Below are 22,524 nucleotides of genomic sequence, written 5' to 3'. Positions count from 1 at the left end.
ATTGTCTCCTCTGTTATCCTCTTTACCACAGTCGTCCTTATACACGTATCAATCGAACCCATCGATAATCATAAAACGACGCGAATAATCATTACGGATTCTCAGTAACATCTCAAGATGCTAAAATATTTCAATGAAAGAAGATTTTCATTCTTTGCAGTCAAGGACAGAGAAAAATGAGATAATTTACTTAATTCTTAACTTCCAAGAAATTAATTTCGTATAGTTATAATATATATTATATAATATTATAATATTATAGAATAGTTATAATTAAAGCTAAATATGAATTTATACGTTAGATCTTTTTAATCCTTTTCTTCTAGTTTTAGCCACAATGTACAATTGCGAATACGTAGGTGAAAATGAATGATCAATAGAAACAATATTTAAATTAGGTGTTCCCTCGTAGGCAAGGACAAGGTGAAATTACCTTGTACAAGCAGGTTCTACTTCCTATGTTTCGTTTTACACGGTATCACAAGAAGCAGTCTTTGAGTCTCTTTATGTACGAAGCCACTTCATAGGCTTTAACGGTCCCATTTGTTCCGCTGCTTTCGTGCTATATTACACAAAGGACTATAAGTACGTGGTCTGATCTACATGCATGAGAGGCCGCCTTTTTTCATAGCGAGCTACAAATTAGGAATAAAATATTCGTGAGGTCTTTGTTTGAATACCTCCATACCTAAAGGCTAATTCCTTTTACTTCTATGTTGAAATATGATTTATTTAACAATATATAAGGAACGGTTCAAATAATTATAAGTGCTATAATGAGTTTTATTTTGTTTCTAATATCGCGGGAGATGCGGAAGAAAAATGTCAAGTATTTAATTGTAAACGAAATTTTATATGCCGTGATAATGCAACTGTGCGTGGTTGGTTTCTTGCTGATCGTAGAACATGTAACATGACAATGTAAAGATTCAGCAGTTTTCTGGAGTTTATTTTCGGAGTTTACATATGTTCTTGATCAAACTAGCCTACTAGTAGTCGTTTTAACTTGGAGTTATCAAGTGTACAATTTAGTACCCTTTAAGATTTCAATTAATCAAATGTGAAATATAGTTTCTGTAAGTGCCATTGTTTCAATAAGTTTGCTTGATATGAAGTAACCAAGAATAAAAGATTAGATTTTCAATAATTCTCTTGACATTTGAGTCCCTTAGAAGACAAAAATCGATCAATTCAACTTTTTATTAACCTTCTGCTTTATTACATAAGTATAATTAAATGTTTCTTTTAAATTCACTCTAATGTATTCCGAAAGAATAACGTAACAAAAAGAATTTTATAAAATATCTACTGATCATAAGCTCTCAACTAATATTATTTCACACAAATTAATTTCAAGGCAATTGATATTCAAAAAATACCAAATACTAAAAATAATAAAAATCACAATTCTCTCGGCACAACTTTCCTCTAGACTTAAACGTTCAAAGCAATTCAAATAAATCACTTAAATAAACAAATAAATCAACAAACAAACAAACAAATAAAAAATAAATAAATAAAAAAAATTTTTCAGGAAAGCTTGCCGCCATCGAACTCGCGGGAAGAATCACAGGAAAGACGACGAAAGAGAAGTTCTCGGGAGAGCGATTCTCGCGAAAAACTGACGGAGAAGAGTCCGGAAAACGCGGCGCTCGATCTGAGCACGAGCCTCGCCGACTGTTGTTGCATCGGTCCACGTTCTCGTTTGCCGTTGCCAAGGATCCCGCCGTCGGCAACGAACGTCGCTACGTCGTCGACATACCCGTTGTCGTCCTCAACGTCGACGTGCGGAACAAGCGGTGGAAGCGGTGTAGGTGGAGCTGGAGGTGGTGGTGGAGGAATTGGTAGTGGACAGGCTCCTTTTCCTGGGCCTCCCACGTTTTCGAACAGCCGCGTTGCCGGCGTGGAACAGCCGGCGACGCTGACGACGCCAACGACGTCGGCGCAACCGTTGGTGAACTCTAATAATAACCGAGGGATGCTGCAAACGTCGGTGGGGAACAGCACTGGCCAGCACCATCAAGCACAATCGTCCGCGGCTCTAACAGCGGCGGTACCGTCGTCTTCGTCGCCATCCACTTCGACATCGTTCAACACATCCACCGCCGTTCCGACGTTGCAGTCCGTCTCGGTGCCGCGCCAGCTAGCACAGTGGACCAAGCATCAGACGCTGAAGCTGCAGGTATTTCTTCGAACGTTCAAGACATTCGAGGAAGATTTGCTTGCGATGATTAACGCTGCTTCTATTCCTTTCGGTTCAATTTGGGTTATCTTTCTGGTTAGGTTTGGTCTGGTTTGATTTGGTTTGATCCTTTATACATTGATTTGATCGTGTGTAAATGCGAAGTGGATCGTGGATTATGAATTATCGATAGGATGTATGAACATACAATAGGTTTATATAGTTTGAGTAGATTGGAGTTTTGTGATGAGAGCTTTCAGTCGCGTTCTGGAGGATATTTTTGGGAATACGTTGATCGGAGGAACGCTTCAGAGGCTGTAGAAAAACTGTTGTGATTTCGTAAGAGTGAGCTGGTTCGTAGGAATTTGGGACGACGTGTCTTCGACCTGAGAGAACGCTTTGTGTCAAAGCTCGAGAGGTGGCTTACAAGTGGTAGAGGTGTAGTATTTTTAATGGCTGAAGATGGGGGTCGGCGAGGATTGATTATTATTTATTTCCTTCCATTTCTCTTTTATCTATATCCGTCTCGTTGAACACCAGTATTTCTTTTGCTCTTCTTTTTGAAACTGTCAAGAAAGGAAAACAGTAACGGATCGAGAATAATGTATTTGACAATTCGTGGATTTTGCAATTCTTGGCTAAGCCAGATTAATTTTCAACTGACAAGGAACGAGTTTGCCTTTATTGAATTTTAGTTCACCTGTTAACTTGGTTCAACTTGTTAATTTGGCTTGGTCAAATTCCAATGAGAGATGATAAAACAAAGAAAATAAGAATTGATCGCCGGGGAAGTGACAGGCCTAGAGAATCGAAAAGTCGTATGTGTACGATACGTAGGTGTCTAGTCGAAGAACGATATTCTATTTTGGTCGTCATCTGTCTTTTCCCTCGCGGCAAGCACGAGGCAGCGCACGCTGCGCAGCATGGTCGATCCAAAAATTGGTTTGGTCGCGAGTGCACGATCTTAAAAAACTTATAAGAAAGAACAGAATCGAAAAACCTAAGAAAACATTATGGTCAAAGCTAAAATTTTAATTTCACAGACAAACTTTCCGCAGTTATTTTTAATACAACTAGGCACTTCAACTTTAATTACTATTTAAAAACACTTTTGAGCACTAGCTTAAAAACTTATTAGGTAAAAAATGAAATGAAGATATTAAGTAACTCTGAATTTTTTTACAATTTATAGGATGAAAGTTTGGTTTGGTAATATTGTGGTGATAAAAACATAATCTGTTCTGTTCAGGAACCAGCAGTGATAGCGGTGGACCGATTGCATAGGTTCCGGTGGAGCGGGGGCGGAGGAGGAAGTAGCAAGAAGTCCTCTTCCGGCCCCCGGAGCGAAAAGGCCGAGCGCCTTCGAGAGCTCACCGAGAAACTCAAGGGACCAGCCCCGGTACCACCACCCAGGAGACCTTCGCGGGCTCAAGCATCCTCTCCACCCCCCAGTGGGTATCAACCACCCTCGCAGAACTATCCTCAGGTAAGTGGAATTCGTTTTCTAATTAATAAATCGTTTTGTCACTTCTAGCAACTTTTTACTTTTTCCACAGGAAAAGCAACTTTTTATCTTTCCGCAGGAAAGAGAGACTGAAAATCTGCTTCTGTTTCCTGTTTTTTAAATAATAATTTATATTCACTCGTATATGAAATGAGTTCACCGAAATTTATAAAATAAATATGGTATTTGATGATAAATGTTTTCCTTTGAGTTTTTAGATCTTTTTCAGCATTTCTTTTTCCGCTCAAAATTTAAGATATGAAGTATTATAAGCTATCAGTTCGGAGATTTAATTAGAAATATTGTAATGGAATTTCATATTCAAAAGGTTTAAAAGATTCTTGTTAATCGCGTAATTAAAATATTATATTAATTTCCGTGCCACTAGCTTCATAAAAAATGAGTAGTCTTACATTACTGCAAGATCTACAATCTAAGACAATTCTTGAATTTCAAAATTTTCATATTCTCATATTATATAATATTACTGTTTATCATACTATAATAGTATTCATTGTTATTGTATAAAAGTACTGTTTAGCAAATACTCAACCTAAGAAGTTCACAATATCAAAGTCTCACTCACCACGACGATGCGGCTAACAATATATTTGAAAATACTCAATAGATGCAATATATAACTTCATGAATAAAAATCCTATCATTTCAACGAACAACCAATTTTTTCCCCCAGACAATAAATCAAGGATGTGGTCGCTGCGATGGTCGACCTTCTTGTCGAAGCTACACGTACAGTGAGGGTACGAGTCATGGATCGGGAAATCAGCAGCACCAGCTAAAAACGATCAACCGGAGTGACAGTGTCGGTGACGAGTGTTTCAGTGAGTCGAGTAATGACGCGTGCAGGAAGCTATGTAGCGACTCGAGGAGAACCTCGCGGTCGGTCAGGCAACATGATAGGAACAGTGGTGACGTAAGTGACATCAAAAACGATCTGAATGCCAGTGCGGACGGGGCAAAACACCTGAGACAGTACAGTGATTCGGTGGTGGATAGTGGTACATGTGTGGACGATTTGTGCGACGATCTGAACGCCTCATCCGCGGCAGGCAACGAAGGCGAAGCCAGGGATGCGATCACAAGATTAGAGCCCAGAGGGCCTCTTCTTACGTTTCACAGAACTGGTGCGCCGTTTAGGAGTGCTTCTTTCGGCCAGGTGGACTTCAATCAAGGTAATTGATTCTTAATAATCCTGTTTTAATTGGACACTGTTAGGTTGTATCTAATATATGAACCTCTCGATATTGCCTGAACATAAATTTCAGATGCGTTTCAAATTTTACCAATATAATAACGAACTTCGTGTCTCATTACAGAGAGAATGAAATTTTTAGAAGTACAAAGCAAATAATATATTCGTAAAAATTACTTGAATGAGTCATTATACTCTTAAATACTGACACTAATTTATCTTCGTATTAGTCATTTTTAATTCTACTAAAGAAACTACAATGAGGAAGCTCAAGTCGAAGCGATCATTAGCTTATAATCGCGATAGGTTTGTAGATTTTGTTCACAGGTATGATATCCATAGGTATAAATGATCATACACTAAGCGGTAGAAGCATTTGAATGGGCGTAGCAGTGGGAGCAGAAGCAACCGTAAGAACAGTTACTCCAAAGCATTCATTGTACTTTGTTTCCGTGTTTATCTTTTCGGGTCTTCACCTGCTCGGAACTGGTTCTACTAGCCACTCTCCATAAAAGGTTCTGCTTTACTTCTTTACTCGTGCGTTATTACTCTAGTAGGTTCAAAGAAAAACATTTTATTTCCGTCTGTCCGATGAAACAATATGGGAATTTGTCGACGAGTGTTTTTCCGATTGAAAGGAGTTAGCGAATAATATCCATTTTTATGAGAAATTACGTTTCTAGTTGAAATACTTGTAAAGAGGGGACGGATCAATAGTGGCGTATGTAATAATAGCGTATAAAAATGTTAATAAAATCACTAGAATTATGGAACAATATATTCCATGATAATTCCGTGTATTATAAGAAATTAAGTTTCTTTATGAACTTTAATTTCTTCTGTTTGTTAATTTGTATCTTAGTATGAGAGGATCGTTATTGATATGCATTATTCCTTGTTTCAATCTTCTTAATACTTTTCCTAAAACATCATGAGTCTTTTTAGTTGTTAAAAAATTAACAACTAAAAGATTCAAATACAAAAGATTTGAACATAATATTAAAGCTACAAGCTAATTAAAATCCTGATATTTTTCCCAAGCTTGGCAAACGAACCAGTGTAGCGTACAACAAGAAAAACGAATAAAAATGAGATCTTCAACTCCATCCTTATCGTTCATCTCTACTTCCCATGCAAGTATTTTCTCCAAGGCCAGCCAAAACATTAAACGTTCCACGTATCATGATCTTCGAAGTTCATTTAATAACGCCATGAGCGCGAAGTCGGAAACAAAAAAGGGAAAGAATGAAGTTAAGAAACGTGAAGATAAAGCGCAGAGATAAAATGCGGAGATAAAACGCGAGCTAGAAGTTACGAGTTACATAACGGGACGCGATAATGTTACGGCCAATATCGTTTCGTTTTCATTTCGAAACACGATAAGTAATCGCCCCTGTGGCGAACGCGGAAATTTGGAAGGAAAAACATTGTCAATTAATTATATGATTTGTATACGGCCGATTGTGTACTTGTAAATATTGGCCAGCAAGTCCGGGAGCTGCGCGCGAGAATGCAGACTCGGGCGGCATGGCGGTTAGCCAAATAAACACTACCCATTATGTCTATTATTATATTCATGTAGGTGTCGGTTTGTATAACTGAGGATAGGGACAATCTAAATCCGTAAAAAGCAGCGAATATCTCGCAAAATGTTTGTTCGTTACTGGAAAACATCTTTCGTGTGGAAAATGTTCTTCATTCTGTTCTTTTTTTACTAACCATTAAGGCCAACGTTGCGTTAACACATTTCATTTGCAATCTTCTTCAGTCAATTTATCTTAATGGACTCTGTTTTCAAACATTGTGACCATGAGCGGGAGTGTGCTCACTATTTTTTTTTCGTCACATTTAGTTTTAAATTCTTTTACTGTAATCGTAAGGAACACATCTCGTTACAATGCCAGTGCAGTTTCAAAAAATTTCGCATAATACACGCAATATACTCATGAAAATTGTCTATACTAAATGCTAAAATACTTTCATGAATCACTTTAGATGACGGTTTGTATGATTAAAGATAGGAGCAATCTAAATTCGTAAAAATATCTCACGAAATGCTTCTTCATTATCGAAACACATTTTTAGTATAGGAAAAGTTTATTTTTTTTACTTTTTCTCTTAAACATTTCGTCTTCTACCTTGGCATCTTTCTTTTTCTTCTTCTTGCGAATACAAGTCTGCTTTCTAAATTTCACGCGTGTTAAAGAAGCCTACGTCCTAAATTCACTCGATACACCGTATAGCCATATTTTATTCGTGAATTCCAGTCCAATAATTTTCGAGAATTCCGAATGCTTTTCCTGTGCGAAACTTCTCACCGTCTGGCATCAATCGATGTTTAACGATAAACAGTTGAATCTCAATTTCGATGCAATTCAAACCAATTCGATGCTTTACAATACTGTCGCAATTTGAATCAGTAGGAGTACGATTCGATGCCAAAAACTGTTGAAAGTTCTGATTAATTTTGGATTTTAATGTTTCGATAAGTTTTGAGAATCGTGGAAGTCTTGAAAATCTTTATAGAGTGCAATGTTTTGAAAACTTGATGAATAGGTAATCAATATTTCACGTAGAATAATGAAGATAAAATATAATAGAAGGTATTGTAGAATGATGTAAGAGATTGTACTGATAAATAATCGTAGATATAGTTGAAGATATAAGATACTGAATACTCATTAGGTTTTAAAGGCTCTGAGACCGATCAAGATTTCCAACCAAAATTTTCACGACTGATCGGAGTATTAAGAACTCGAGATTTTCAAAAATAATCCAATTGCATTCGAAGAAATTCGAATTCAAGATTTGAATCTATCGAGGAATAAACAATTTATATAATACGAATTAATTGATTCTTTTCACAGTACTTCGCGTTTAGATAAGTGGATTCAGCCGGCAATATTCAAACATTATGTAATATTTGGTTTCAATAAAGGGAGTTGTACTGTATTTCACAGTACATCACTAAATTGAATATTCGTGCATTTACAGGACATTTAAATATGAAAAGTCATAAATATATTAAGTTGAATAATGGAACTTTCGTATAATATGCATAATATATTTATAAAAGATGTCTACAAGTGTTCAAATACTTTCGTGAGCCTGTGTATATGAATTTGTACAAAAATCTACAATCTACACGTTATTATCAATAATGCTATTGTTGCGTTTCATTTATCATAAACGGTTTCTCGTCCTTTTGCGAAACATGAAGCCTTTATACGCGCAGTAGCTTGCAGCGAGATACTGGTTTCATCTCCTCATCCAGAGAGGAAGGAAGAAAAAAAGAAGAGAAGTGAAGAACGTCTATACACAGTTTACACTCAGTGCCGAAAATAGTAAACGCTTTTCTAAAGATCTGGATTTTTCGTTTCGACATCGGTAGTCGCGTAACATTGACTTTCGTCTAGATGTACAGTTACAACCCTGAACTACATACCGAACGAAGGCAGCTTCGATTTCATAATAAAGAAATAGAAATAACAGAGATATTAGAGAAAATCGGTTTCCGTTGCACTTGTATCGTGAACGGCCTTAAAGATAATGCATTTTGTGTCCATAGCCTAAATAAGAGTATTATTTGCTCAGGTAATTATTTGAACTGTCGCATTGTGTGGTACATAGTTGGCCAAAAGGTAATCGATGGCACTGGCAAAAGGAAAATGCGATTTGTGTATTTCTCCTATTGTGTTCATGCAAATACTACTATTATTATTATAGTTTGTATTACTGTATACGTGATTTGTTTGAAATTTCTGATTCTGGAAGACTTATTTGTAGAAATTAAAATCTAGCTTTTGTGTAATATAGTTATCACTTATATAAATGATATAAGTAATATAAATATCGCTTCCTTGTAAAACCTTCTTTCAAGGTCATTTTTCGTTTTGTTAAATATCTAGCATAATGACAAATTCAGAATATTTAAAAGAAAAAACGCTACTGTGCATGAACCAGATATTTTGAAAGAGAAAATCTTTGTTTTAAGAGAAATATTTACCGAAGAAGAGCGATTGATGCATTGCAGAAAGCAGTCGGTGTAAATCTTCTTTTCTGCAGTTTAAAAAATAATCGTGGGTACATTTACAAAATGGACGGATTATGTAATTCACGGATGTCATTACAACAAGCTTCTGATTAAAGGGAATACCATTCAAACAATCTGTAGTTCTTCCCTCTTTGTTGAAAAAATATAACAGAAATATCATTAATAATTTTTACCCTACATATTTCTTTTACCTTTCGTCCGTATAGTTTGGAGTCCAAAATCACATTCATGAGAAGTAAAGAAAGATATTGTTAGATTGCTAGACTGCTAGATTGCTAGACTGCACATTTCTTTGAGATGTGTCACTCCACTATGAAAAGTCATAAAACTGGGGTATCTTTATTTAAGTCTTTTATTTACCAAGTACAATATTACAATTCAAAGTAGAATTGTTTCGATACGCATTTTGATACAAGCAATTCAAAATAAACAAATTTTTTAGAGCTGCTTAAAATCCAAAAACTATTAGCTACGTAGTAAAAGGAAAAACGTCGTTTCATTGTTAGATATTGGAGTAATGAGCAGTTTTCTATTTTAGACTTTTTTCGTTTCAATGTATAAATTTTTTTATTTCACATCGATTTACTGAAAAATTTTGATTCTTTCTTATACGAAAGAAAATTTGAAAAAAAAGGACGCCGACTTCTCAATGTGTAACAAGGCCGAAGGCATGAAACGCGGCAAATCGCGTGCGTGGCGCAAGCCGGAAACGCTTCGAGCTAACGCGCCAACAAATCTCTTGCGGGACACCTTTTACGTTCGGAAGACGGTTTACGAGGACGTATAACAAGGTATCTTCTGAAATACAGCTACGGTCCACGGATCCTCTCGGCCATTAACAGCGGGAGAACGTTGAGCATTCAGAATGGGGGGAAAAAGAGATCGAGAGAAAGCAGCGCTAGATAATAGATTTCCTCTTATCCCACTATCATCGTCCGACAAACGAAAAGAATCGTACGCGATGATAGTGATTACGATCATGAAGTTGACGATCACGTTGCCTCCGGCGAAGATTGTTCTAATGAAAACGACACACGGAAACTGATTATGATCTTAGGTGGAAAATAACCGGAAAAAGAATGAATTGCGAAGAAAGGAACTCTCTGTTGTACGGTGAAAATGTTTCTTATGAAATGGAAACGGGTTTTATGATGTAAAATGATTTTCGCAACGAATAGGGTATTTGTTGTGAGAAATTGATGAATAAATAAATTGATAATAAATATTAGATTAGATGTTTCTCTTTTGAACTAAAATACTAAAATAATTAAAATATTTCTTCTTAGAGAGCAATCTTAGCATGTCTTCCGTTTATGGTTTTCGTATTGGAATCTCCTGAACAGTAGTTTAAATGAATTCGGAAAACGAATAGTTAAATCGCACTATGTTCTTCTTTTTAGATGATATTAATTAAAGCGAAAAGCGTATGAATATGTGATATTCTGGAGCGTATAGTCATATCGTGTGCATACGTTCTCAAGTTCCACTATTTTTCCTATCCCGATATTTATGCTCAGGAGAAGTTTTCTCATACAGAAAACTGTGAACTAAATTAACGGATGTGTGTTTTACCGCAATGAAAAGATTTACATAGCGGTCAATTTGACGTTTAATTACTGTGACGATAATTACGGGAAGGCCGGGGTAACACGGAATTCATTATGATCGTTCTCGATGATTTACAACATCTGTTGTAATTATCGGTAGGTTCGCCGTACGATCAACAAGTTCCTTATTACTTTTAATTTTCACAACGTAAGATCGTATTTTCAGATATGTAGAATGCGAAACTTCCTTCTCGAAATGCTATTAAAATTTGCATAGAATAATAGTTTCCTATTAAAGGAAATTTTAATATCAAGTCATAGTAAATATAACAAAAGTTGCGATCGTCCAGAAGATCTTTAATAGTCTGTACTGTATATTTATTATGCTATTAGATACAGATTACGCTATGTACAGAATTTGTGCCAAATTAGTAACACGAATGTGCTGCGTTTCCTTAGACAGCGAATAAATTTGCTGCATGCACTTGGAGCGTGTTTATTAGCGCACAATATATATACTCAAAAGCTAAATTATCGCTAGTAATCCACTATAGTTTAAGATATGTAATTTCTAAATAAATTTTACTACTGTTTGTTGAAATTTTATATGAATCTAAATTGTCTACTTGACAGAAAGCACCAAAAAATATCTAATTCTTTTTATCAGCTGTTTTATGAACTTCAAATTATATACATCTATGTACTATATATACATGTATTATATTACATTAATTATATACATGTAAAAATAAGATAATTGAGATAAAGATCATAGTATTTATAATTCTAAACCAACAATTTACAGTACATATACAAAGAAATTATATAGCATAAGAACATCTTTATCACTTGGATCGAATGATCATAATATTGAATTTATTATAATACGTTCTTAAAAGACAATTATTTCAAAGCACGGATGTTCCTTAATTGAAATTATGTCAATCAAATATCTATGGTTAAATTGGATAGTTAAATTTTAGAATCTTGTCAGTGATATTCTATACCATATAATTGATAGAACGGAATAACAGAAGCTTCGAAAACGGCAGAGTTCGTCTCTTAATCGGTCGCTATATTCGCGGGAATTCGGCCAAGACGACGTGCTGTCGGTTTGGAACGTCACCGAGATCTTCGTTCCCGTTCCCACTCGTATACTCTGTTTATTATTATTGGAATGGTCCACCTCCTCGTGTTGAGAGGGCTGCCAAACTTACCTGACACTCGAGGAGGTAATTAGAACTTGCTCTCTCGTTCTCTCGTGGTCTTGCTCATCGTGATGACCTCGCAACAGCCACCGGTATGCGAAAATCCGCTCACGATCCTATTAAAAATCTACTCTCGTCCGTTTTCTACTCGGTTAACACGCGATCTACCAATGTGTATTTTCTTTCTCCGTTTCCAGGTATCTCTTGATAGACAGTTCGATTAAAAACCAGTGATTCATAGTCAGGAAAGGTGTTCGGGAACGATTGATCCGGCGGAAGTTTACTTTTGATTTTTACTGCTGCTCTCTTTGCTTTTTTTACTCAAGAAACACGCTACCGTTTCGTTCCGTTCTGGATAATTGATAAGCTGGAGAAATTGAGCAATAAATATTGAACCAAAGAACAGCGTTTTCTTGTATAGAGTTGAGATAATATTTGAAAATCAATTTGAAGTGAAATATTAAGATTGGTTGTTTTATACGTAAATTTGGAAAGTTTTATTTTAAAACAGTGATCGTATGCTACATAGAATTTTAGAAGGTAAGCAAAGTCTATTATACAAATATTGTATAGATAGAATAGAGTTTAGTATAGTTTTCTAAAGAAATTATTAATAGTTATTTTTACTTGTCAATATGAATCGACTTAGGTATATACCATATACTCTGTCGTGTGATAGATGTGTACTCATCTGTTTCTTTTCACCAAGTTTCCTTAGCTGTTGATTTTAATATGGCAAATAGTAATTTTACAGATAAAGATCGCTGCACAAGACTTATCGAATTAGTTTACAAAGGTTTAATTAATTGCGTTATTAATTTTATGACATCTACCCGTGATAAATATATAGCATATATTAGAAGAGATAATACAGTTGATAATTCTATTACATTGAGAGGAAAGAATAAGATCTTTTTATTTGGTGTTCCGGTTTCGAGAAAATGAAGTTTGAAATCCATCGAGTACATATGCACTCGTTGCTATTTCAAACTCAATTTTCTTAAAAACGAGGTCTGAAACGAGAAAGCCCTATCCTACACTTCCTACTGTAACTTAACTTTACTGTATCCTTTATCTCCTCAGTATCACTTTTATTTAATCTATCCAGGAGTTTGTCTAGTGCAAACTAAAAATAGTATTTTTCAAGCAGAATCTTATAAAGATATATAGTAAATAATCCTCTTGAAATCTCATTGAAAATAAAATATACAGAATAAAATAGAATATATCCACAATAAAAAATGCTACGAACATTTTGAACAGACCCAACATTCGTCCATGTTGAATAACTTCCTACTTGTTCTAAAATGTTCGATATAAAATATAAAAACCTTTATATTTCATCGAATGTTGTGTTCTAGTTAGTCGACAGAAGGCTCAGCCAATAGCCACGTCGAATCGCACAGAAAACAAGGATGTTCGTGCAAGCACGTTACCACGAAGACGAGGGGACGTCAGTCCAGTGGTTTCCACACCACAGAACAGCCCCAATCGTCAGAGTCCGAGAACATCGACGCCTAGCGTCGACAGCGCCGTTGGTTCCGCGGAAGGTCTGGGTGTACCTCAAACCGGAAACGTTGAGGAAATTCGACCGAGGAGCGATGGTTCTGACAGTCTGGCAACTTCCAGTGCACTCACCAGCCCAGAACCGCCGGTGCCAGAAATCAACGAGCCAAGAGTCGATCTGGTGCAAACTGAGCCTCCTATTGAGATCGTCACATCTGAACCCGTTTTTCCGCTCGTTGAAAATGCGCCCATCGAAGAAACCGTGCAGAAAGGTAGGTTATCGTCGAGTATTATACAAACGGTAGAGTTTTTTTTATCGAAAAGAGAAGGTTTTGTATGGGTTTGGCTATTTGCAAAGAAACGATTAGTTGATCGATCTGGAGGTTTGTCATGCAACAGTTCTTTTCTTGAGTTTGTAAAACTTGTTTAAAGTTTAAAGTTTATAATGTTGTTTAATGTTTAAAGCTTGTTTAACGTTTAAAGTTTATAATGTTCGTTACTACTAAGGAACTAGGACTGTTAGAGTGATCTATTTCCCCTGACCTGTCGTATCGAAATTATCGTCTAAAGTATAACTTCTTATTATTCTCCAAAATATAACTTCCTCGAATCGACTCATTCAACAAATTTATCAGACTTTTCTTGAACAATGTATACAAGCGCAAAACCTAGAAATCCACGAGTATCTCAAATAAGAACGATCATCGTAAACGCAGGAAACAGCTGAATCCGCGGAACTCCTTCCTTCCATGTAGCAACAGTTTGTTATTTGGCTGATTTCGATGGTGGAAATTGGCAACATAATATTACTAAATCCGACATCCTCGCAGCTTGTAATTTTAATTTAATGACTTTATCCGTGCCAGAATCGCACCTTCGCCGCGGTTCACCCTCTTCCCATCTTCAATACTCATATCAACATTCGTTTCACGTGGCTTATCACCCTCGCGCATCTTAATAGAGAAACGTTTCACCGTATGCTCGCGGAGGATTCAACGACCCACGGGTCCGCTCTTAATTATCGGATATTCGTTGACACGTTTATCGAAGCATCGACTGGCAAGAATTAGGAATCGGCCGTTGAAAGTCCGCCGGTGTCGTTGATGTATTAGATTAGAGCATCGAATCGAAGCGGATGAGCCGGCCAAATATTTTCGCCTGTCCCAGTGTGGTGAACAGGGGTAAGGGAAAGAAGGACTATTTTTGCATCGACAGGAGTATGGGTACAAAGGTGCACCCAAGTTTCCACTTTATTTCGCGTGGCTCTATTTTCGGAACGGTGGGTGCCAGGGTCGAAATAGAAATTTCAACGTCATAGAGTTCTACCCATCTTCATTGATGACTTCACGCCCGTTCACTCTGGTCCGGAGTTCGCCAATCTAAGTAAATATCACGCTCATACGTTGACCTATCACGACAATAGTTAACTCGACTTGATTTTATACTTTTTTTGTACGAGGAAGAAGAAGGTTGAGAGAAGTTGGAAGAAACGGGGTGTACGTTTGTTTCTAGCGCAATCTTTCGGAATATTGTTCTTTCTGTTTATTGAATAAGTAGACTTCCGTTAGTTCTGAGTCATTAAACCAACTGACTAGTGATTATTTTCTAACCGTTGTTTTCCAACTACGTTATTTATCATTGTGTTCACTTTCTGTATTGAAGGTTAAATTCAAGTAAAACCTGATCGCTTTTTTGGTTTATGATCGCAGATTAGAAACATTTTTTCTACGTTGGATGATCTTGTCTGTAGTCAGTCCTTCAAATGATCCGAACATGAAATGAAACTTTTTTCATAAGTCTCGGATACTGTTAAATTTTTCATATGTAATTTCTTGTAAAAGATAATGCAAAACTGGAGTTTGATGTAACCTACACAGAGTACTAATTTATTTACTCACATATATTTAAAGTTATCGAAAAAATATCATTATAAAATTCTGTGATTCCTAACCAAATCATAAATCCACTATATATATTCTAATTAATCTTTTTCTAGATATTTGATATTTTTGCTAGGAATGTATCAATATGTCTGATTAACGTAAATCGAATCTTGCTTCGTGTTTTTAAATACAGCCGCAAATTTCTGTACCTTTCTGATAGGTCAACCGTTGGCTATAAAACGGTTTTCAGCATAAAATTAGTATAAACAAATATTATCCACGCAGTTATTGCGTACCTAGTCCAAGAAATGCTTCGTTCATAAGCAAGGAAATAACCAGAAATCCAGATACAATAATTTAATCGCCTAATGTCAATTTATCAAAAATATTGAAAGAAACCAATTCATTTAACGCTTTCATTAACGCTATTACCCCATCGAATTAATGATTGAAACGAAGTTAATCATTTCCTACAGAAAATAGACTGGAACCGCACGAAGTGATAATAACACCCCCACCTGAGGAGCCACGGCTGAGTCAAGCTAGCGAAGGTAGCGAGGCGGCAAGCGAGGCACCCTCTGAAGCGTCATCGCCATCGGGCAAAACTAGAAGGTACCGAGGGGATACCAGTAAAAGGAGAAAGGGCGTGTACATAACCCAATGGCCAGAGTCCTTGGACACCGACAGGAACAAACTGTCAGCTCAGAGCAGCGAGGAAAGAGATGAGCCACCTGCGACGCCTAGCGACCTCTCCGACTGCGAGGGCCACACGCCTAGAAGGTAACATGAGAACGACCGCTGATATATCGGAATAGAATGCAAATAGACCCGAAGCGCCTGCTTACGGATACGATTTAAGAGCAGAAAATTGCCAGAGGTTCGAATGTTTGCTTAAAGACACCCTCTTTGTCTAACACTTGTTCGAGTATCGTTATCGCAATCCAGATTAGAATTGAATGAATGAGAATAGGGGATGGGTTTTGGAGAACAAACAGGAGTTTTGGCAATTTCACGTGACACATTAGCTAATATTAAATTAGATCTTATATAGATTGCATAGGAATAAATCTTCTTCTATAATCATAAAATTAGGAAAATTAAAGAAAGAAATGTTAACTCGTTACTGAAATTTCTAATTTACTAGATATAATTATTTATGAATATTTTCTTTTAATCGGCCTAATTAGAATCAATTTCTCCTTTAATTCTATGCATTTTGAAAATATTCTACATTTAATGAGACTTGAGGAGAATTATTTCCCGTGCAAAATACTGCTTGTGACAAACGTATTCGTTAAACAAATTTTGTAATGGTCCATAGAAAGCGTTTCATTTTTAAGGTAGGTACAAAATTCGTTGTTATAAAGGAGGGGCTTTTTCACAACGATTATGAAGTTATGCAATAAGTTGCAAAGAGTTATTGAAAGAAACGGTGCATACATTAAAGAAATGTGGATATCATAGAGATGTCTTTTAATTTTCCTTAAATTACGCTATGAACTCTTCGAACAAGCCAATAATGTCCTATTAATCCTTTATAATAATATACCGACAAAAGAAAATATAGCAACCTAATAGCCTTTATAAAACTTACGTTGAAACGTATCATTAAAGGTATTATTTAACGAAATGCAACCCGTTTTCTAATTCTAATATTAATTTTAATTTCGTTCTCATCTGTCCAGATATAGTAAAAGACCTCTCCGTGGTCCTTACGGGCAAATGCTGGAGGCAGAGATGGCGAAACCGCGAACTGCCGATATCTCTCTCGAGGAAGGTCTACGTCCACGTAGAAAAGTTTCCGAGAATCTCTCGTACAACGCAAGCTCGAATAACAGCGGTTCAGAGCCACCCACGCCCTGTCATCATAGAACCACTTCCAGCCCGAGCAAACTTGAAGGCCTTCCGGGACCAAGTCCCGAACTCCTCGCGGAACTACTTCGAGGATCTTCAGAGAGGGTGGCACGTGCACCGGCGCATCGAAACGTGAGTACTATTAAACCTAATATGCGTTACTTGAACGCACGACATGCTTGGACGAGGGAGAAATCGGAGAAACTGAATAAGAGAACAAAGATAGATAGGTGAATGAAGTCGAGGATAATTTAATGCAAGGCAAGTCAAATTCTGAACCATTAGTTGAATGAAGATAAATAAGCATATTCCGTGGATCGTACAACCGAATAGCAACCTTTATTATCCGAAGCTTCGTGATTTGAACATTATTCGAGTCTGTTTGAACGGTTCCACTGTTCAAATGGTTTTTCTTGGAAATTCTGTTCTATGTTGAAATTCGACTTAACTATGAAAGATCGAGAATGGACGATTTTAGTGAATAAATGTAATAAGTGTTAAATTAGTGAATAAAATATATAAAGAGTTTCAAGATTTATAGTAATTGCTGAGAAAAATAAAATTTGTTTAATCAACAATTCATGATACTTCATGTCTGTTGTGTGGTAGGTTCTTGAACTCGTCTCAAGAACCGCTTTCATATAATTAGACTACGGATGTTTGTGCACATATGGGAAATTCAAATGTGGGAAAATATACATAATCTACATAATATGTAAAAGTACATAAAATATGCAAAATGAAATTGTAATACTTAGGGGGCGGAACAAATTTCTATTTAAATTTTACTTCACTCATCTTCATAAAAATATGATCAAAATAGTTAGAAGATTTCTATTATGAATGATTCTATTACACCAATCAGGTGAAAGAGTCTCGCAAGATTCATATGTTATTTGTACGCTACTGTAATAAAGGCATCATTTAAAAAAGCAGTAATTGAAAAAGCGTACAGATAAAAGAAGTAGACATAGAAGTTAAAATAATACGAGAAACGATCCTTTAATTGTCTTAAGTAGCACATGAATTTGTATGAGTCTACACGTAATATAACAAAAATGATAGGTATTATATTATAAAGATATTTATTGCGTATAAAAAATAGCAAAACATTATCTCTCTTATTTACCTCGTAAATTTACTACGACTCAAATTCCTCATGACTGAAACTTTAGGAATTACTTATCCTGAACAGCCCAGATACATTGCATGCATATGTATGTGTACATACTCCGGGAATTAATTGAAATTCATCTTCAACAAGTATATCATTTAACAAGTATGAAAAAAAATATTCGTTAAATTGGATTTCCTCCTGTTCGATTTCCAAAATAACACTATTACGCGAATAATAATCCCATTTTATGTAAAACTTACTCATGGCCAATCGGTAGATCAATTAACGAGCGAAATACTAAAAGCAAAAGGATTAGAAGCTAATGTTATTGAGCGAGTTAAGAACACTGCGATTGATGTTATCGCAGCATCGTATCTCTGACGATCTCTTCAATGATCTTTCTCGTCGCTTGTAACATCTGGCAACGAATTTTCAAGCGAAGCAATGAAATACGTCGCTTGTCCCGCTTCGAATTGGTTCGCGCGACGAATCGTATATCGATCGTTCGTCCGACTTCGCTTTTGATCTTTGAAACGTGAAACATCGAGAACTGGTAGGTGTTCGCGCTGAAGTTCATTTGAAAAGTGTTTGAAAGAGTTGAATTGTAAGAAATGAAGGGTACATAGTGTAACTTTTAATTTTTATGTGAGATTATGGTGATTGGATATTTTAAATATTCAAATTGCTCATCTTGCTTTTAAATATTATATACTTCTTGAGATATTAGTGATTCATGTCTCATCGCATTAAAACACACGTGAGATATGTTTAATCTTTCAATTTACTCATAGTTTTATAATGCAGTGAAACAACATTGAATTTACAATGGGGTACTTATGTCTCACTATTACAAGATACAAATAGTGTTCATTCAATGCGTTAAGTCAATAACTTTATCATCTTAATAATCCTCAGCAGTGAAGCTTTAAATACACGAATATGTATTAGGAATAATTTTCACAAAGAAATATTGATTTTTAGACTCAAATTGATTATTCGAACATCTTGCTCTCTTCTTATCAGATAAAGAAAATAGTTAAAGGAAAATAGTAAGAAAAATAGAAGCTTTGGACAAGAAACGAGTCTCTCAGACTCTAAATGGATCAATACCGCATTTTTAAATTTCTTTTAAACTTCATTTTTAAATTTTATTATCTAGCTGTATGTATACATGATTTGTGTTCATCTTCTTGGAAAACAGACGACTTGCTTCCATAAGTTTATATGTATATCGCAAGAAGATGATATAAATAATCAGAAATTCCAAAGAAATTTGTAAAAATGTTCGTAACGTCATATCACATTTTCTTTACTTTTTAATTTTTGGAGGTGATATTATTTTTTACTAGTTCGGAAGTTATACGTTCTAGAAATTATCATTTATAGAGTTTGAATAATAGATTGAAAGCGAAAGTAGGAAGGAAGTATGTTAATGAAAATATTTAGAGAAAGCCATGTTCATATTGTTTCTTGATACATATTGGTATCGTTGCATAATATAAAAGTATCTAAAAACTTGTATAATTATAGCGAATTACTTGTGAACTGTAATTATCGGTGATTAATACCGTGATTAGACGAGCATTTATTAGCAAGTAGAACACCCATAAACCTGTCGAATTACATATAAAATATGCAAAATGTACATACATTCATCATCGATATGTAAATTCTATCGTAATTTACTTAACATGCAACAACTACAATTATTATGATTACTTTCATACATTCTTGCATGTATTCTTATTTAAAATTCATAAACATTAATAATTTTTATGTTTGCCAGACATAATTTGGATTCTATTCTTTGAATGCTATCAGAAAATATTTACTTTCTTTATTTTCTCACTTATTGACGATATTCTTCTTTAGTCCGTTCAGCGATAAGAAATTTTTGGAGTGAATTTTATTTATCAATGTGAATCCTTTCTCGCCATTTTCAAATATTTAAATATCTGTATATCATATTATTAAATTGTTTTATGTAGTACAATAATTATTTATTTATCGATGAAATTGAAATTTATAATCTTTTGATATTATGTAATATTATGTGATAGGAAAAAGGAGATATGAAGTATTACATTAAAGAAAAACTTACTCTAAAATTGAAGAAATGATACAATGTTGGAATCCTTTTCCTTCTGGAAACGGCTCTTTCCCGAAATACTCGAACAGTGCTAGTCGAAGCATTGTTAAATGTACCAGTGCTAAGTGTAACAGTGTGAACAGTATACATAGAATGATTCGAGACAGACGACTCCAGGTTAGTCGCTGAAACGTAATCTAATAATAATGTTCGGTCATATTTCTGGGATGAGTTGTTGGTGGTTTGGCCAGTGCACTCGAGGTTAGCGTAGTGTCCCCTTGATTCTGGCACGGCGGGGGCGTGCACGAGTGGATATTCCTGGCCTTAGGTGTACCTGGGGACTGATCGGCCTCTACCAGCACACTGTGCCGATGGAATCTGCCGGCTAGCGCGCGGGCATTTTTACGCAACCCGACCTTGCTCGGATACACATCGACACGTTTAACATGTGCGTGCTGTGTAAGCGGGCAAGTTCGTCCCTGCTTTTGTGGTGAAACGTCGCTTTTATGGTCTCAACAAGCAAAGGGATGTTCGGTCGATGCTCTTTCGTTAATTAAAATTCACTTCATGACCAGCAGCGTTTCCCTTTGAACATTTTTTGGAAGGCAAGTTTTTAGGACAGATGTGCACTGTGTATCATTAAAGAGACGTAATGTCGCTAATAAATTCAATGTGTCAGCTCGATAGATGAGCCATTGGAGTGAGTTTGATAATTCGATCAGTATAATGTAATGTAATGTCAATTCTTTGCAATTTCATTTAAAACTTTTGATAAAAAAGCGTACATCTTATGAGAGAATCTAATAATAACTCGTTTGAAAACAGACAAAAATAAATTGCTGTCTTCTCGAAACAAGCATTCCTTATTTTTTAACATGACCAGTATTAACGATACAGATAAACGAATGATTCGCACGTGAGCGGAAATTAGTCATGAACGAAGGAAATACGTTTTGCCAGACTCAGAAAGAAAACAGAATCATGTGTGACATGGAACAGGTAACGTTTGTCAAGATTTTCCCACGAAAACTTTCAGGAAACCCAAGTAGCCGCAACAAGAAACTCAAAGAGATTCTTTAATAGTATTTTGAGTTAAGTTGGATCACGTTCGAAAGTATAATTTCCATTTATTATTACGATATCCTGTACGTCAAACGTATCGGAACGTTTACGAGGGTGAGATATTTTAATACACGAGGCGAATGGAAATTTTTAGGTATCAAAGTGAAAAAGAGAGAAGACGTATAGTTGACGCTTCGTGAAAATAACGCTTGTTCGGAGGTACATGAAATATGGTAGCGTTATTATGTGCGAACGCATAGAATTTCTAGTGGAAAGATCGCTAAGAAAACATATAAACCAAAACCCAGTTGAAAATAGCGGAGCTCGAGATAAATAAGGATATTTTCAGATCGGTTCTTTATCTATTTTCTGATGTCATCGATTTTCGGTCGGTATGTATTACGTAGATTCCCAGGATTTTATGAATGAATCGCGAAACTTACAATGCCAGAGCATCATGACGTCCGCGGTGACGTCGGTGCCCACGTAGATTCTTGAATAATTTATGGCGATCCTCCCTCTTTATCACTTCACGCAGCTGCTGAAAATCTATTTTTCTTTTCGTTTTCGACACTTAATCTCGCGCGTTTGGTATTTTATATTGGCATCCCGGTTTGAGATATGTTTAACATGTGTCGAAGCAATAAAATTAGTTATAGTTATAGGTAGAATGTCTCAGAGTAACGTGATCAAATATTTTTTATCGCTTTAAGTATAACATAGCGGATTGATACTATCTCGATTTGTAATAAGATTTATTGTTATCAGAAATACATTATAATTTACGAATGTCATAAAATTTATTTTATGTAATTTATTATTTGTTTTTCATGAAATTTGTTATCGTTAGGTAACAAAATTTATCATTGTTAGTATTTCGTAACTTATGATCTGCAGAAAGTTTTATCAATAATATTAGCATTGGAAATCATATTTATTGATGAAATCTGTAAACATCAACCCATAAATTAATAGATTAATCGCAAAAGACCCGGATAATATATGGATTTGATATCAATCTCTTTGCTATAAAGTTCAACCGCAAATAATCGTTATATAACGATTTCTAAACGAGTGCTTGCAGCATGTGTAATTTAGACACGAACATGCGACACATAATGACTTTCATGGAGGAAGTTTGAATGTGCAAAAGTTCATATATCGGGGCTATTGAATGAGCAACCTACAATCCGTATGAGAACGAGGCGAATGAAAAGCAGACTGCAGCGAGGGCGTTCGACAAACTCGAATAAAATGGTGGAAAATTTCCTGACTGAGACGCTGTCCAGACTAAACAACCATCCT

At 35.7% G+C, this 22,524-nt stretch overlaps 1 protein-coding gene across 9 annotated transcripts in view; it reads left to right on the top strand.

Moving 5' to 3' along the window:
* The window catches only part of LOC126919810 (rho guanine nucleotide exchange factor 17), a 69,763-nt gene that overhangs the window by 16,210 nt on the left and 31,029 nt on the right, over positions 1-22,524 (top strand). For all 9 annotated transcript variants that reach the window (XM_050729408.1, XM_050729413.1, XM_050729412.1 and 6 more), the window contains exons 3-8: positions 1,535-2,182; positions 3,432-3,668; positions 4,381-4,879; positions 13,070-13,486; positions 15,574-15,877; positions 16,783-17,083. In XM_050729408.1, the coding sequence (XP_050585365.1) occupies positions 1,535-2,182; positions 3,432-3,668; positions 4,381-4,879; positions 13,070-13,486; positions 15,574-15,877; positions 16,783-17,083 (2,406 nt within the window). The remainder of the gene's footprint in view (positions 1-1,534; positions 2,183-3,431; positions 3,669-4,380; positions 4,880-13,069; positions 13,487-15,573; positions 15,878-16,782; positions 17,084-22,524) is intronic.

This window comes from Bombus affinis, chromosome 8 (genome assembly GCF_024516045.1).
Source record: "Bombus affinis isolate iyBomAffi1 chromosome 8, iyBomAffi1.2, whole genome shotgun sequence".
NCBI classification, from domain to species: domain Eukaryota; kingdom Metazoa; phylum Arthropoda; class Insecta; order Hymenoptera; family Apidae; genus Bombus; species Bombus affinis.
This window is presented reverse-complemented; position numbering and strand designations above follow the sequence as displayed.